Below are 18,863 nucleotides of genomic sequence, written 5' to 3'. Positions count from 1 at the left end.
GTTATTGCCATGTACTGCATGCTACTGATGTAAGCTGTAATTTCAGCGGATAGATAAACAAGAGTGTCTAAGCATGTGCGAGCGTGTGTGTGTGTGTGTGTACCTTTATCCTCACGCGTGCTTGCATTATCGTTAAGTGTGCGAAAAAGCGCTGTACTGTTGTTTTGCCGTGCATCTGCCTTGCATATGTGTTCGCGTGCCTTTTCATTTGTTAGTACGACAGCAGGGCTGTTTCTGCCCGGGCCCCAATGTCCCTAAAGCCTTGTCAAGGCACCTTTAATAACGCGGGCCGTCAACCGGCTCCGCTACACAGCACAGCTGGATTAGAGTGAAGGAGGAATGATTACACCTCTTCAACACAAAAGCACACATCCACTCACAAACAACTTGTCTCTCCACCCACCCACACACCCACCCACCCAATCCGCTAGCCCCAGAGTCACTCCTGCTATTTACACTGTACTAATGAACAAACAGGGCTGGGAACAGATGCCACTGAACACAGGAACTTAATAAAAGCTCGGGGTAGAGAGAGCTGGGGAAGGAAGGGAAAGAGAAAAGTAAGAGAGAGGGGGAGGAGGGGTGCTTAAGAGAGTCAAAACAACTGACAACCTCCAAGGCTTTTGTTTTGTAAAGTACGACAGGAATGGGGCATACGCGCACAGTCGCCACATGCTTTCGTTCTTCATTATCTAAAATAAAACTGTCACTTGTCGCCACAAGAGAAAGGAAAGAGGCAGGCTCTTATCTCTCTCTCTCTCTTCCTCTCCATCTCTGTCTCTGTCTCTCTCCCGCTCTCTCCTGTTGGCTTAAATGAGATGAATGTGACTTGTTCTCCCAAGCACTTGACTGTGCCATGTGTCATGGTGGTGCGTGCGTGTGTGTGTGTGTGTGTGTGTGTGTGTGTGTTGGGGGGGGGGGGCCCTGACACGCACTGCCACGCACTGCCACTTTACTAAACTGATAAAGAGATGCATTTGTTACACTCAAGGTCTAGGTTTTTTTTTTTTTCAGGGAGGGGGGGCAGAGAGTGGTTTGAATGTGTAGTTCCTCTCAAAAGTGCTTTTATACTCTGATCCCTACTGTGTAGACAGAATTTGGGACTTCTACTCAAATAGAACTTGCTTGTATTCAGGGAGGTCTTGGAGGAACTTGATGCTCTTCAAATGTTTGTCTTTTTTTCTCCTTCTTTCACCTCAGACTTTCCTGTTATGATGATTGGATATATTTCAGCACTGCATTGTATCTGACAGGAGGGATATTTCTTTACACACGCACACACACACACACACACACACAGTTTTATGGACTGCCAGTGGACTCTGGGGTTTTGGGACTGTAATTACAATAAACCCCAAAAATTGAGTTCAGTGACATGGCATCAGTATGTGTGACTTTTAAAACCGGCTGCTAGCCTGCGTGTATTCTGGGCTCTGCGTGCGCTGAACGTGCTAACGAGCGCGCGTGTAGTGGGTCCTGCACCTCCAGATGCGCTAATGAATGCAGCGGGTTGACAGGGCACGACCCATGCTAATGTATGCACGTCTACCTGCCTGTGACAGGTGAGCGAGCGCAGGTAAACAGCGCGTCTCCGCATTAGATAAGCATCTATTGGAATAATACTCTTCATCCTGCTCTGACACCTTTCCACCCCCCACCCCCCCAACTCCCTCCCCTGAATTTTGACATGACAGCCAACACATACTGTTTCAGTTAACACGCAATTAGCAAGGCAGCAGTTATTCTACCCTCATGTGTGCAGTCAGGAATGAGAGCCAAAATGGGACCTCAGGAAGGGCAATTAACTTTTATAAAAAAAAAAAAGAAATTAACCAAAAACTTAAGATTCCCTTGTTGATTGAATAACTATTACGTTTAAGTTGATATTGATGCACATGAAATATGCACTTGATGCAACGTGGTAAACAGAAAAAAAATCTAATTACTGCTTAACAAAATTACACTATACAGAGAAAAATGCAATTAAACAGAAGCAGGATAATTATTTACCGACCTACCTGTTTTGACTTATTAAATCTCTAGTACTATTATTATTATTGTTATTATTATTATTATTATAATACTTGATCTGGAGAGAGTTACTTAGCTCTACTTATGTTGTGGAACACAGATACAGATTAATTAACTACTGAAATTTGTTCCTAAGCTAAAATGAGAATGGATGTCTCACCTGTCTCTGCTCCGTCTAGAGGGAAAAGCAGCGTTGCAGCCAGCCACAGTGCACACGTGCATCTCCTTGAGGTGAACGTTCTTGTAGTGCAGTTTGACACTGTAGGAGCTCTTGAAGCTCTTCTTGCAGACGTAGCAGATCTTGGGGTCCGGGCTCGAGCACAGATCGCTCTCGGGAGAGTGAGAGGGGATTTTCGGTGGGCTGGCGTCGTATCTCATGGACGAGATGAAACTCTCGTGCAGGGCGGCCATGCTGGCGGCGGCCGCAGCGGCTGCGGCCATCCCTCCGTTGTAAAGGCCATATTGACTCATGCAGAACATGTCGTAGGTGGGGTCGTTAAGCTCCTCCTTGATTTTGATAACGGGTTGGTGCGGGGAAGGTGAGGAGTGGCTCTTGTCTTCTAGATCCTTCCTCAAATGACCCTCTTCCTCTGCCTCGTCCTGCTCCTTGTCCAGGCTGCTCCTCATGCCGTGCCGTTGCTCCTCGGTGTCCATCATCTCCTCGCGGTAGAACATCTTGGACTCGGACGTCTCCGACTCGTTCTCGAAGTCCCGTTCGTGGTCTTGGTCCTCAGAAGTAAAGCTGTCCATGCAGCGAAGCTCTCCGCCGCCTCCGCTGCCGCCACGCCCACGGCACTCATCCTGATCGGGCCTCAGCATGCCCCTCAATGCCAGGCCGGGACTCATCTCGTCCTGGGATGGCGACTGGTGGCCGCTGCTGTTGTTATTGTTGTTGCAGTTACCATTGATGTTATTGTGGAGGTGGGATGACGGGTGATGGTGGTGTTGGCAGCTGTCCTCGTCGTCGTCGTCTTTGTCTTCGTAATCGTCTGCTACATCGATGACCTCCTTCTCGATCTTCACCGGCATGCTGGACTTTCGGGGCTTTTTCTTGGGCGTGGGGTCAGCCGTGGTGGGCTCCGGAGCGCTCGGGGTGGGCAGCCGGTGGGTAACACCCCCTGCCTCGGACATGTGGGAGTCATGGGAACTGGCAGCCAAGGCCTGCTGTTGGTGGTCCATCAATGAGGTGCTGCTGGTCGTGGTGGGAAGTATGGGACTTGTAGGCAGAGAAACCGGTGGGCTTACCAGGTCAGCCGGGGACAGAAGCGTGCGATAGAAGGGAGGCACTGGCTGCACGGGCTGAACGGATTTCAAGGACGGGAAAACTAGGGGGCTTTGCAAAGGCGACTGCAGCATTGGATCCAGTGGAGGGGTGGCAAAGCCCAGCGGAGGCCGGCCAGGGCTGGTCAGAGTGAACCTGCTCTTGGCTGTCGAGATGACAGGCGTGGCCGAGCCAGAGTTGGAGCGGATGAGGTCCTTGTCCCGGTTGTTCCTCAACATTGGCATGTGCAGACGCGGGTTGGGGTTGGCGCTGTGACGGTTGCGGCTACGTAAAGAGCTAAAGACCATGTTGCAGCCCTCGATAGTGCAGCGATGTTTGATCTTGAGATGCACGGCGTTGTAGTGGATCTTCAGGGTGCCCTTGTCATAGAAGGTCTTTCCGCAGGCGTTGCAACAGACGCGGCCCTTGCGCGAAGTCGCGCCCATGCGTCGCATGCGATGCATCTTGGAGGAGAACGATGAGTGCGTGATGCTCTTGGACTGATCGTTATTCACAAACTGATGATGGGCTTGGTGATCGTTTGACGTGTTGTTCTGTTGTTGCTGCTGAACCTGCTGTTGCTGTTGCTGCTGCTGAACCTGCTGCTGCTGTGGCGTCTGCGGCTGCTGGGACTGCTGTGCGGAGGGCGAGGTGGAAATCGGCGATGCTCTGCTGGGTTCGGTCTTGGGTTCGATGGAGTTGGGAATCGCTCCTAAAGCGCCGCGGCTGGGGCTCTGGCCACTTCGGAAGGGCGAGAGGGACACTTCCGATTCGCTGCTCTCCACGGGCTCGCTCTGGTTAGGCAGGTTTGGCTGACGCAGCCTGATGCCTGACTGGTCCAGTGCCAGTCCATTGGGTGGCAACCCCAGCATGGGTGCAGACACTGGATTAATGTACTGGAAAGGCAACAGGAAAGCCAAGCTATTGGGGATGTTCTCGAAGTGATGGATGCTGGACGGGCTACTGTTCTCCAAGTGTGTGAGGAGGCCCGGACTGCGGGTACGGTTGTTGCTCTCGATAAAAGTCCTGATGCCGGAGTCTGTCTTCGACGAGGGTACCGTGACAGCCTGGCCCTCCTTCTCCTGGATGGCCATCAGCTCTACGATGGACTTGGTCTCTCCGAAACGTAGGAACTGCTGCAGGGTAATGATCTCCTCTTCCCGAGACATGATGGTCCAGCGGTCCAACACCTTGCCTGCAGCATCCTGGAGGCCATATCAAAGAGAGAAAAAAGAGACAAACACAAAAACTTATTGATTCTGCATAATGACTACAGTCAGAGGAGCGGGGAGCAGGGTATGATGAGAGCCGGTGCGGACTCTGGAAATCCAAAGCCCCCGAGCAACACATAAACACTGATAATAGAGCTCCTCTCAACCCTGTCCACCTCTCCCACTCTGCCTTTAATCAACCATGCAAATGCAGTTGTTAAGGTTGCACTGTGAGAAGAAAGACACAGACACAGCCTATTATGGTTTCCAGCACACAAACAGCCACCACTGGCTGCTTTGTTAGTAGGTCCCTATGAGCTGGGAGCAAGACTTTTTTTTTTTTTTTTGCTAGACTGTTTAACAAAAACAACTTGTAAAGATGTGAACTCTCACTGATCGTCCCTCTGTACACACAAGCGGCCAAGAGGTGTTTTTTTTTTTTTTTAATGTGTCTGGTGACAGCCAGCGGGGAAAAAAGGAGCCGCTAAAAGACATAACTGATTATTAAATGGAGCCTCTAATCACACCTACCTTGGCTGCCATTTTTCATTTCACTTCGCCTGGCCCCAAACATTTTCATGTATTTCGGTATTTGCAAATAGGAAAAGTGTCTGTTTTTTGAAGGGAAAGTGGATGCATGCAGGGGGTGGGGTGAGGTGGGGGGGGGGGGGTGTCTTTGTTTAGGTGGAAGGCATGTTGAACATAAAAAATCAGTTTGCTCATGTTTATTTAAGCATGTCTTTGAAGAAGCCTTGGCGGTGACAGCTTTCTTGCGTTACATTCATTAGGGAGACTGTGGATCGGTATTTACCCAGCTTTATGTTAATGGAGTTAAGAGGACGCACATCTTGCGTCAGATTAAATATTAATGAAGGCATACTTTATCAAGAAGTTAATGTCAACTATAAATGTACACACACACACACACACACACACATACACTTTATCTACTTTATATATATAGATACAGATATATATCTATATCTATCTAACTATCTCTCTCTCTCTCTCTATCTATATGTGTATGTGTGTGTGTGTGTGTGTATATATATATATATATATATATATATATATATATATATATATATATATACACACACTTAAGCATATAAAGGGTGTGTGTATACAGAGATAGAACATACACACACATATGTATGTATTTATATCAGGGAAGTGTGTACAGTGTGTTCTAAATCTTGACATATCTTAAACAGGGCTTTGGCTCTGCCTTTGGAGCACTGGAGGCGTGGGAAAGGGGGTTCCATCTTGAGAGAGAACTCAATTGCTCCAGGAGGAAAAGTAAGCGCCACTTCCAAGGACCTTGGCCCGGCATTTTAGGAGATGGTGTTATTAACCACTGAAAAATAAAACGCCATCAAATTTTGCTCTTTCCCTCTCTCTCTCCCTAACTCTCTCTAACGTTGCCAGACGCTGAGACATGGCAAAGGATTCTGGGAATGGAATTTTGGCAGCTTCGAACCTCAAGCTTTGTGGTCAGGCTTGTGACTCCAATACATAGAATGATTGACCCTGTGTTTTGTCACAGATCCACTGGTGCCCGGAGTAGGTTGCCGGGAGACTAAACTCGCTAATGCCTCCATCTCTGCGTTGCCAAGCTGTCTGTATCGTCCTTATCAAGCGAGTGTGATCCAAATGAAACAATTTTTGGTACACAGCAGGGATCTAGTCTACATGTATGAATATTAAGGTTTTTCTTTTTATAATGGAATGTTACATAGAGTCAAAGGCAAAGGCATTTCAGTTTACAGGCTTACTGTCATGTGTTGAAATGCCTTTAAATGCTAGCTGGCAGACATTAGTGTCCAGTGTGATGCTTAAAGTTAAGCACAGTAACTTCCTGCTGTGCTATCATGAGTGGATGCTTGAGTGACAGTCCCTCCACTTTGAGGGAGGGTGGGGGGGGGGGCGGGGGGCGTAAAGGGAAAGAGTGTGTTTGCTCTTCTCGTAAATGCTCCAGTTTACCCTCCACAGGGCCTCTGGGACTCTCCTTGGCCCAGAACGGGGCGACATCAAGGGGAAACGACTCCCCGCCTGACGACAATTAGACACGACGCGAGATGAGGACTTCTGCCCCTGCCTGCTAGGATCTATGAATGATAAATGGCAACTCTGGAGTTTAAGAGCTGTAAAAACCAACAGCACAAAAGCACACAGGGCCTTAAAGGCGCAAGCAGAAGAATAAATGTTTAAAGAGAGAGTGAGAGTGTAAAAAGAGAGAGAGAGAGAGAGAATGAGAGACAGATACAGGGAGAGAAAGAGAGAAAAAGATAGTGAACAAGGGAGATATATAGAGAGAGAGAGATAGAAGAGAGAATACAGAGTGGTTTCACAACATCATGCTTGCAGAAACTGAAGAGAAAGAGGAGAGCGAGAGAAATTCTTGAGGGACTGCACATCAATAGTCACTGGAGGATTTGTTGTTAAATATACATTAAAAAACATTTTACACTTTCATTCTCTGTGTGAGTATGAATTTAGCCTGGAGGTAAGACTTTAAATTCTAGACTCTACACCATTATTTTATACCGCATGGTGGAGTGGGCTCTTTTATTTCCATTTGATTTAACTTAAGGAGGAAAAAAAATGAAAGCAAATTAGAAAGTGAATTTTTAAACATCTAATAAGAAATGTATTGAAACTCTTGAAACACACACACACACACACACACACACTTTGGAATGTTCTCGAGTGGTTCTTGGAAGAAAAGCATCTTTTAGCACATGTTCTATTTCTCTTTCTTTCTCACATATTTCTCTTTCTCTCTCATTTACACATATGCACACACACATGAACACATGCACTTAAACAGAAAGTGGGAGAGAGAACTCCACTGATTGCCTGAACATTTCTTAAAGATATTACGAATTACAAAAAAAAAAAAAAAACAGATAGAGGTTGGAGGGCGGCAATGAATAATGACACAAAAGAAAAGAAAAAAATAAACGCATGAAAAGTGTGCATCGTTCTCTCTGTTTACACACACATATATTTGTCTGAAGTCTGTAAATAAGCTTTTTGGAGAGGCCATAATAGGACGAGACTTGGAGAGAACGCGGCGCGTGTGTCTGCGCCCCAGCTGGAATCGCAGCTCCAAAACAGGCTGATCTTAATCACAGATCATAGGCTCATTCATCACGCTGCACTCTGGTGAAGCACACAGGGACTCTGCTATCAGCACAGGGGCTGCTATTAGACCCTGAGTGGGGAGATTAAACACACTGTACACCAAACTTCCAGGGAAAGACAGAGAGAGAGAGAGAGAGAGTCAGAGGGGGTGAAAGATCTACTGAGCCAAGCATCTGCTCTCGAAGCTTTCGGGAGATGAGCCTTTGTGTGTTTAGCAAAAGCAGAACCAACAAAGTATCAACAAAAGACCGAATAATGAAACGACTGAGAAATCAAAATAACTAATCGCATTCTTGTTTCTTTTTGTGTGTGTGTGTGTGTTTGTGTGTGTGTGTGTGTGAGTGTGTGTGTGTGTGTGTGTGTGATAGCTTTGTCGGACGCCAAATGAACTGTACATGCAGGCCACTAATTTTGCTTACACGAGCATGTAACCAGCTGTGGGCAAAATCACGACAGCAGCTTGAAATCATCGAAAGTGCCTCATCGAGAATGTAGATCGGGGGTTCTTCACAATTTCAATCCTGGAACCCACGTAAATTTTCATATCCACCAAACACTATGGTCTCCAACTGGCGAAGGAATGCCTTTTTAATTATGAAGTGAGAGTTAAAAAAAAAACACCCATGACTCTAGAGCACCAAGACAACCACACAGTTTTTATTTGTCGAGTGTTTCTTAGATCAGGCACGGTCATGGGGAGCAGCTTTGCAGAATACTGGGACATGGAGAGACCTAGCTGCAGGACCAGATTAAAGAAAGCCCTGATCCAGATTGATGAGGAGTTAATGAGTCAAAAAACATTGCAAAGGACAAGCTGAGGATTTTTGACTTGTGGCCATATGAAAACAGCTCCCCCCCCCCCATTTCAGCATGCATTCAGTTCGGTTGGGGCTGACCCGTAACCGTTTGGACTTTGTGACCCAACCTCCACAACACAGTCCTCTTGCTTTTCAAACAAGCCTGACATGGCCATGTGTCTCTTATAGACTTATCTACCCCCCACCTCCCTCCCTTGTTGTTGAATCGAAGCAAACCGAATAAGACGACGCTGGGCTGTAATGTTTACCAAATGGAGTTGGTTACAGAGGCAGGGGGGTGAGTTGGGGGGAGGGGGGAGGAGGCAGGGGGGCAGCCAGCTGTCATGACACAGGTCAGAAGCTGCAGTGTTTTGGAGGGGCTGGGAGAAAGGGGTTGTGAAAACACACCCGTCTAACGCCAACTTCCAGAAATGTCTTGAGTCCAGGTTGGGCGGGGCTTCAAGCAGCAAGCCCCACTGCACACAAACACACACACACACACACACTCATGCACGCACACACACACACACACACACACACACCACACCGCAATAGAATGTACAATCGGAAAGGACAAGCTTGACTGGAGCTCTGCTTGGAGAGAGAAACATCACGTACTTTTGGTTGCAATCGGGAACCACTTGCTTTGTAATAGCCATACTTGTTTTTCCAACAACATTCTCTTGGAGTGGCACCAAACGTCAGAGAGGTGAGATAGAATCCTGCACCGCTTCTGTGTGTGTGTATGTGTGTAAGCTCCTCAGACCTGTGTGACTGACTGAAATATTAACATGCATAAGAACCACCATCACCCTTTTGTGCCCACTCTTTTGCATTAGCAACAAAAACCTGCCATTAGACACATTTTTACAGCTTGACACTCATCTCCCAATTAGCTTAATGTGGCCTCTTCCTCTGTATTCACAAATCTACGCCTTTACCCCCCACCCCCCACCCCCGCCCCCACTTAAATCTCATTACTTCCCTCCCCCCATCCACACCCCCTAGTGCTATGACAGATCACCCTCTCACCTCACATCCCTGAGTTCTTGAGGCAATGCATCCAAAGCACTGTTTGTAAGGTTAATGACAATTAGCCAATAATTACAGTACTAAATTCCTACCATCCAACCTATCTGTCTGTCTGTTCATGCTGTTGGAGCAAGCAGAGTCTTTACAACTGTGTCACTGGAAAATGATGCCCCCCACCCCCACCATGCCATGACGGCTGTATTCATCTCACCGCCGCTGTCGCTCCCGGCAACCCCCGGTAATGGTGCCGTGGGCCCAAGCCCCTTGTAAATTATCGCCGACCGTGTCACGGGGCGAGTGATGGCCCTGTCATTGCCGCGGCAACGCTGTCGGTAAAACAAAGCGGACGATTATGCAATTAGCCCCGACGCAGTATTAGCATCCCCGGACCTCGCTCCGAAAGGCTGAGGATTAAGACGGCAAATGCGGCCCGCTTTAATAATCATCACTCATCATATCCAAAGGGTCGTTAAAGGGGCGGCTACAAATAGCCACGCTGCCCGACTGAACAAGGGACATGGAAACCGTACTCCGGAAGTTTCAGGGATGACACAGAAGGTACATTTAAAACAAGGGGTTTCTTTCTTTTAAGGTTTGGAAAACGCACAGATGCCACTTCTCTCAGGCTTCTGGTGTGCAGCAACTAGTAACTCTTTATCTGTTCACATACAGTAATGTAAGCCTTCCGCTTGACGCAGTCATGGAATTAGAATGGCTAAGAGCGGAATACCGAGGCCTGGGAACTGCATTGATCCACCAATCAACTTGGTTCAGGATTCTCCCGGCGGACACAACAGGGATTCCCCATTGATCCTGCCCTTACTCTCACATCCAGCCGCCCCCCCCCCTCCCCATCCACCCCTCCAAAAAAAAAAAGCCCCCCTCTATCCCTGTGTTCAACACTTCAAGGGAGACTAAGCAGAAGTTCCCCTGTGATCTGAGAAGGTCTTGAACCTGTGGCTTCCTCAGTACTCGCCTTCTTTTTTTTATCACAATCACTGAATAATTGACAAGAGAAGTGGCCAGAGGTACCACTGGGGATGAGTTCACTCAAAGCCCAGTGCCTGGAGCCATGACATCTAAGGGAATGGGATCACCAGAACCCTATGCCAAACCCTTCTCCCATTGGCCGAGAAAGCGACAAGTGATAAAGAGAGGCCCCGCCCTCTCTTGACTCTTGACTTCTGGAAACAAGTTACGGGGTCCAGTGGGCCGACAATAGGACTTTCTCTGGAACATCTGTTGACCGTACTGACACAGTCTCCAACATTTATTGGCTGGTCTTTAGCTCGACTCCCTATTCTGAACAATGTCATATACCTTTACGGACTGAAACAGAACATTCCAGTAATTATGGTAGAGAGATACAGAGAGAGAGAGAATGGAGGAAGTGTAAGTTCAGCCATTCCTGGCAGAGGAATGGTCATAAATGGTGCTTCTTGGTCTCTGGGGGGACAGCATGAGTTTGAGAGTCCTGTTTTCCATATAACAGCAGTATTATCAAGAAGAAAAAAAGAGAGAGAGAGAGAGAGAGAGAGAGAGGGGGAAAAAAGAACCCTGACGTCCAAACCAGGTGTTGCCCAATAAACTCCACACATGGCCGCCTGTGCACATTCATATTTCAGATTATAACCTGGAACAGATCTGTCCGAGTTCATCTCTATAACCGTTATTGGATTAGAGAGTCTGCACTGTTGAGCAGTTGGTCAACACTAAAGTTCATCATCGTCGGCAGACCCGATGCTTTTCCTAACGTGCTGAAAGTTAACGTTTAGCCAAAGAAAGCCAAATGCTAACCTTTCCCCCGGAATATTCCGCAGGAATACGGGAGGAGCGGGCAAAAAACATGTGCTGAGACACTGCTTCTGCCCCAAGTCCACGTAAGGCCTTGTGTGTTCGAGGTTTCAGACGCCGATTAGGCCTGTATTATTACGCCAAGCAGACAGAGACATTTCCAGTCTCCTCCTGAAGGTTGTCTGAATGAATATACATACATACACAATGTCTGAGGACCTAAAGAGGAAGATATTGGGTTTTTTTTTTTTGTTGTTGTTGTTTTTGGTTCACTCCTTGCTCACTCCACTCCGGTATGAACCTGAACCTGTCCTTCAACACGCTTCAAAGCCTAGCCCCCTTTGGCCAGAGCCCAGCAGAGGTGCAGCTGTGGAGGCACATGGAAGCCATTTTGAGCCCTTTTCCGCTGATGTGGCAGTCCAGTCCAGCTCCACAAACCCTTAAGAAACTGCCTGAAAAGGAACTGTCCTGGTCTCGGACAGACGTTTGGGCCGGGCCCAGTTGACATCAATAACCGTGGGTTTGACGTGGAGTGTCGTGCCAACAGAACAGTTTAGTGGCTATTGTGTAAAGGCTGAGGGGGCGTACCCTTTTTTTTGGGGGGGGGGGGGGGGGGGGGGGGGGGGGTGTTGATGGCATGAAGAGAGAGAGCGAGACTGGCCCCTATATGCTGAGAAGAATGTGTGTGCCCTCCCTGAATCTGTGTGTGTGTGTGTGTGTGTGTGTGTGTGTGTGTGTGTGTGTGTGTGTTTGGTTCACACCAGGGACCAGTGTAATCTGGGAGGCAGATGTGATTTGGACTCATGGGGCTAGGTAGATACACCAGGGCTACGCGTGTGTGTGTGAGAGAGAGAGAGAGAGAGAGAGAGAGAGAAGGGAGAGAGAGAAAAGAGACCAGTGAAAGCTCGTGAGAAATGGCCTGTCAGTGGATCTTTGGTTGCTAAGGCATCCTTTTTTTTAATTCTCTCCTATATCACGTCCCAACCCTGCGACCTCTCCAGCGGTCCTTTGGCACAGGCTGTGAAAGGTGTCTCGAACATGTGCTCACAATTTACTCCCTGGCCGCTCTGTGGCTCTCTTAGCCTGGTGCCATATTAAAAGGTGTGTTACAATGCTGTTACCCTTTACTGTATTGTATTGTGTGTGTGTTCACCTCCTCTGAAGCTATGATACTTTTGTTATTGAAAGAAGAAAAAGGGGTTGGGGGGGCGGTGGGAGTTGAAAAAAAAAAAAGGGGGGGGCCTTTTTAAGCATTTCTGTGCTGGAAAGAGAACAGTTGAAATTATGGACACAGGATCTGTGTTTTTCTTTTCAACTCGATGTAGACAAATTACCCTTTTTAAAAAAAAAAAAAAAAACTTCTATGGTTTAAGATCAAAACAATGCTATCTCATGTCTCTGATCTGATCTTAATTTCACAGAGGAGAAAAGCCAATGTGTTACCTCAGTTTTTGGAGGCAAATCTAGTCACTAAAGGTTTATAGCAGTGTTTTCTTTTTTTCTTTTTTTCTTTATTCCCTCACACACGCACACACACTTGCACACACATACGCACGCGCGCGCACACACACACGCACACACACACACACACACACCATTAGAGGGCTGGGCGCAGACTTGGACGCATGCGAAAAAGAGGAGAATAAGCTAATGGACTCTTTGCTTAATGTGATAAGAGCCCTTATTGATATACTGCCAGGAAGATGCAGGAACATTAGCACAAACCTCTATCTCCTCCTCCTCCTCCTCCTCCTCCTCCTCCTCCCCCTGCTGCTCCTCCTGCTCTCTGTGCCTCAGCATCCTGTACACCATTTCAGTCTGACACAAGACCCCGGGTCCCTAGAGACCCCCCCCCCCCCCCCGCCTCTAAAACCCCCAGAGGAAACACCGTCACTGTCGCTGTCAGCAGCACTCACTGCAGAATTACTCCTCTGTCATCTCTGTCACACTCACACACACACACACACACACACACACACACACACACACACACACATACGCCGCACAGTCAAGCACACACACACTTATATAGGCACACTCACACACACACATGCACATATACAGGCACACTCTCTCTCACACACACACACGCATACGCCGCACACTCACATACACACACGCGCATATACAGGCACACTCTCTCACACACACACACACATACGCCGCACACTCACATACACACACGCACATATACAGGCACACTCTCTCTCACGCACACACACACTCACACTCACACTAACACACACACACTGCTGTGGTTGCAACTTGCATATTCAAAAATCAATTATTTCAGTTCTAGCAGAGCCAGGCCTTACTCTTACTTTTTGACACAGAAGAACCAGGCTAAGATTTCCCGGTGTTTTCATCTTAACTGTTCATTACAAAAATGTTAGTCTCTGACCTCAGATCAGCAATTAGGGCCGTAAAATGTGTAATGCCTTTCGCGAATAGAGTGAGAATGTTCATAACGTGTCCAAACAGGGTGTTAATTTTCATGACGCGGCCAAAAGAAAATGCTTAGCTCCAGCGCTATGTTGACTGGTTCAGAATCTGGGGCATAATAGATTGTTGCTGAGATTCGGTGTAATAATTTTTTTTTATAAGTCTTGTTTGTCTCATGAAGAGTTCTGTTCCTGTCCGCCACACACACACACACCACAGTGTAACCAAGCAGCTCACAGTCTAAATGGAAGGATGAAAAACAGTCTTTATCTGAGTGAGGACTCTCTCTCTCTCTCTCTCTCTCTCTCTCTCTCTCTCTCTCTCTCTCTCTCTCTCTCTCTCTCTCTCTCTGTGTGTGTGTGTGTGTGGGCCAGGAACCCTCCATTTAAACAGGCCCATTGGACAGAGAAACTTGGCGAGCGTGTCAGCCCATTTGTCTTTGAGAGTCTGTGTGGCACTGTGGCTCCAACGTGATTTACAGGGACCAGACCTGCAGTCCAAAGCAGTGTAATCTCTCCCTGTGGCAGGGCCTATCAAACCACCACCATCGCTCTGTGTGTGTGTGTGTGTGTGTGTGTGTTTGGGAGTGTACGAGCACAAAGAAGTATGACAGGAAGTTCTGTGAGAGGCTTTCGGGGCGCGTGTTCAGAATCCGAGCCTGTCGACTGTCATAAATTCCAGAGATTCTGATTACTTACTGTAAAAGTAAACATCATTACCATCTGGTGTTGCGTTTTTGGAGTGTAACTTATACATGAAGAAAGGCTTTAGACCATCAAACACACACACACACACACAAAACAGAGGAAAAAACAAGTATAAGGCAACAGAGTCTCTGTCTAGAGAGAGCGTGCGTATGCGTGTGTCTGTGTGTGTGCGCACGCACGCATTGCAAAATGCGTGGATTAATAAATTCAACAAACATTTTGGACATATTGGCAGAAAAAAAAAATCAAATCATACTGTGCAAAAAGAGGTGTGTGTAAAAAAAAAAAACATCTTTGCACAGATGGAGGAGGAAACAAGGGTTTTACAGATAAATGCGAGGAGAAGGTTTCGTGGGTTTTTTTTTTTTTCGGTTCTCCTTGTTCTGACAGCTGCTTGATTCATCCACAGGCATCTGGCTCCATCCACACCACTGGCCTTTTACTTTAAGCCACTCACTGCCTCTCTCTCTGTTCCTTACAGTCTACTACACCATCCCTTTTCCCCCAGCCCACCCTCTAACTTTACAGTTCTCCTGGACCTTCGCCCCGCTAAGAGACTGAATTCATCGGCCCGCTGCTTCAGCGCCTTTCGTTCGCGGACTACCCGAATTTGAAAAAAACGACAAAAACCCCTACGTGCGCTTTTTTTTTTTTTTTACATGACCGAACCTGAACATGTCCTAAGTAACATGACTGGTGTTTCAGTTCCTGCCCTAGGCTCCGGGCCCAGTGTCCCAGCGGCACAGAGATGAAACGAAAGCCGTCCTTTTTTCGCTGGTCACTGAACGTACAAAGGGGGAGGGTTATTAGAGGTCTCAACAACTTCATTGTTCCTTTTTTATTGTTGGAACCAGAGAGAAAGGGGGGGGCAATTCCTGCAGGATATGAGGAAAGGACTGTCAACTCTCAGTGGACTTCCTTTCATAAATGTCAGTCTGTTTAGTGAATCAGTGCTAACGCGAGTGCTCGGCGGGTGAGTTGTCCTGTTTAGATCTGGCCCCTGACACTGAGGAAAAGGCCTGCACTAGGCCTCTGTTTTTACAAACTCCACCCTTCACACTCAAGCCAGAGAGAGACAGATATGTGTAAGGTGTGTGCGTGCGCACATGTTTGTGTGTGTGTGTGTGTGTGTGTGTGTGTGTGTGTGTGTACATGCTACATGAATACCTCTCCTTCCTCCAGTTTGCGTGCTGCTGTGTTCATTCAGTGTGTGTGTGTGTGTGTGTGTGTGTGTGTGTGTGTGTGTGTGTGTGTGTGTGTGTGTTCTGTGTGTGCGCGTGCGTGTTTATGTGTGTGTTAAGTGTACTGCTGTTGGAATGTGTTGGTGGAGCACTCTGGGCCAATTCAGCCTTAAGAAGCGACAGCTCAGGTGAATCAATGGAAGCCCTGTGGTCAGAGTTCCTGTCAGTGGACACACCGAAGAGGGGCTCCCTGTCTCTCTCTCTACACACACACACACACACACACACACACACACACACACACACAACATTGAACTAAAACAGCCTGTAAGGAAATTCAATAGTCTTCCAGAAGTGTGTGAGCCATCCCATGAGGCTGTGCAAAGTCAATTCAGTAAGAGAGAGAGAGAGAGGGAGAAAGAGAGAAAGAGCAGCCCTGCCGACAGACCTGTTGCCAGACGTGCGTGTTAAGCCTAATACGTTTCTCTCTACAAATTACAAGCTGGGAGAGAGACAAAATGTAATAAGTATAGACCTGCCCGTGTCCGCACCTCCGCACAGTCTGGCACTGCCAGAACAGGATGCTATCATGTGACACATGCTGAAAAGTAAGAGAGAGAGAGAGAGAGGGTGTGTGTGTTGGGGGGGGGGGGGGGGGGAGGGGGACGGAGAGGGGTTGAACGAACTACCTCAACCTTTCCAGCCTCACTTGCCTAGAAAAAAAACCAACAATTGCGACAAGGCAGATGTTTTTGTCTCTGGGCCTGGTGTTATTGATTAGGGCAGGTCAAGGGTTTTAGGGGTCAAAGAGGTCATGACTTCACTAGATAGCCTGCAGTAGAGACGGGTGTGTCAGGGTAAAACTTGGTGGCAGGCTAATTGATTTTTGACATTTAGGCACTCTTGTAGAATGGATGAAGAACAGTGATTGGAAGAGGAGAGAGAAAAGGAAAAAAGACTCAGGGAGAGGTGTAATTATGGCATGATTTCTACCAGCGTGGTTTGTATCGATTCTGCCAATCATAGAGAAGTCACTATATTAAAAGGAAAAGCCTGATGCATCTGTGGCATACAGTGTACATCTTCAAATTCCATTTTATTCATATTGAAATTCAATTCTCACATAGAACATTTCTGTTCCCGTGCTACTGGTCCTGAGTTTCAGTCAGCATTGTCATGGAGATCTTTACTCGTTTTAAAAACACACGTTTGGTTTACAGGTGTAAGACCTGTGCCCCTTGCACCAGAAAAATATAAGTATAAATAAATAAATATATATATATATATATATATATATATATATATATATATATATATATATATATACTTATCTGTCTATATATAGACAGATTTCAGCTCAAACTCATACTGAAATAATCCACTCATAATTCAGTTTATATCTTCCAATCATCAGGTTGACTGATCAAAAACAACAAAAAAAAATAAAAAGAAAAAAAGAGAAGAAAGCACACACTCAGACCCACACTCTCAGGGCACATGGAGCCAGGCTGTGGCTGTTGGCAGTGCCTGTAACCAGCTGTGTGGACGGTGCCAGCAGCCAGCGGGGAGAGAAGGGCTGCCTTTGCCTTTGGCACACTGCTGGACCCTCTGTGGAGCTGCCTTTGAAGTGAGGGCATGGTGGACCAGCCTTGTGCATGTAATCCCCTCTCTCAGTGCTGTGGAAAATTACAGCCAGCCTGTTTAAACGCCTGTTTGTGAGGACAAAGGTCCTACAACAGGGACACAGAGGGATTGGCACTCGCTACTGCTCAGGCAAGCCTTACACAGGCATCCATTTATGCACCATTTAAATCCTATAGAGTTTATATTAGTGCATATACACTCATACAGCTCTCTGTCTGTCTGTCTCTCACAAACACACACACACACACACACAGTCACACACCTTCATGTACACAGACACATACACTCAGACCCAGACAGAAACACAAACACAAACACTTAAACGTACTGTGTCAGATTCCCGTCTCTTTCCCTCTCAGTTGATTTTGTTCCGAGACAAAGGGGCATTTTTCTTTTTGCGGGTCATTAGGAAAACAGTGGAAGGTGCAGTGTTTGACGTGCTACGAACAGACACACACACACACACACACACACACATTCCTTTTCACGCCAGATCACGCCTTGCTTCCATACATCCTAAGTTCTCCAAACAGTGAGATGGTGCCAGCAAACAAACACTAACACACACAGAGGAATGAGACACGGCTGATTCGCTCTGGCACACGTGAGGTGCCAGCCACAAATATAACAACAACGAAAAATAAAAAAAAAAAAAAAAACGCCTTGGCTCCAGTTACGCTCTGTGTCTATACTGCTTTCAAATACTCCCACATTAACCTGCGTAAAGAAACGTTAATGTGAGTTTATATGCCTGTTACCTATACTCACGTTGTACAGGCTGTAAATGGCCTGCAGGTTTCACTTGAAAACTCTTTTTAAACTTTCATACAAACATACTGTGGCCAGGATGTAATTTGGAAACTCCTAAAAAAAAAAAAAAATCAAAAGAAACTACAAGCCTATGATGGAGGAGAAACAGTATTCAGTCTTTTAAGGAATGTCTAATATCCAACAACATTATTAGTCTATGTGAATTCAGCTATTTATGTGAGTATTCCTCACCGTTTAATATGCACGTGCTGTATTTCATACACGCCTGCTATAAACCAGAGCGGCCGAACTTTATTTGTCTTTTTTCCTTCCTTTCTTTCTTTTTTGTTCTCTTGTTCTTTTTTTTATTGTGTCTTTTTTTTTTTTTTTTCTTTTTCTCGTCCTAGTGGAAATGCAACTGATTCCATTTACGACCACAAAACTCATAATAAGCATGTTAGTACAAGCCACACGCTTTTCAAACAATGTGTTTGGTGGTTACTTCATTACAGACTGTCCAAACACGACGTATTTATTCTGACAAGTCGATTCACTCATGTTTACTATTACTGGGCTGCAAAGTATCATGCCCAAAAAACAAATGAGTTAGTGCTGTGTTTTGTCGAGAGTCAAATGGAGTGTGGAAAACATTTGTGCCAGCCGCTTTCAGTTTAGGGATATGACTTCGAGGGGTTCGGGTGAGATGGGGGGTGTTTTTTTGTTTTTTTGTTTTTTTTTTGTTCCCTGGGTACGGCGAGCAGCACGAACGTAAGTGAATTGTATGGTCGTGTTGGTGTTGGTAGGTCGAACGAGATGAGGGACTGATTTTAACCTGTCGTTCCAGCAACAATAAATGTCGTTCGGTC

At 46.7% G+C, this 18,863-nt stretch overlaps 1 protein-coding gene across 1 annotated transcript in view; it reads right to left on the bottom strand.

Moving 5' to 3' along the window:
* bnc2 (basonuclin zinc finger protein 2) overlaps window positions 1-18,863 on the bottom strand; it is a 111,628-nt gene that overhangs the window by 6,272 nt on the left and 86,493 nt on the right. Inside the window, exons 4-6 of the mRNA XM_030788302.1 lie at window positions 3,926-4,497; window positions 3,233-3,784; window positions 2,192-3,154 (exon numbers count right to left, since the gene is read on the bottom strand). Of these exons, the coding sequence (XP_030644162.1) occupies window positions 2,192-3,154; window positions 3,233-3,784; window positions 3,926-4,497 (2,087 nt within the window). The remainder of the gene's footprint in view (window positions 1-2,191; window positions 3,155-3,232; window positions 3,785-3,925; window positions 4,498-18,863) is intronic.

This window comes from Chanos chanos, chromosome 11 (assembly GCF_902362185.1).
Source record: "Chanos chanos chromosome 11, fChaCha1.1, whole genome shotgun sequence".
Lineage (NCBI taxonomy): Eukaryota > Metazoa > Chordata > Actinopteri > Gonorynchiformes > Chanidae > Chanos > Chanos chanos.
This window is presented reverse-complemented; position numbering and strand designations above follow the sequence as displayed.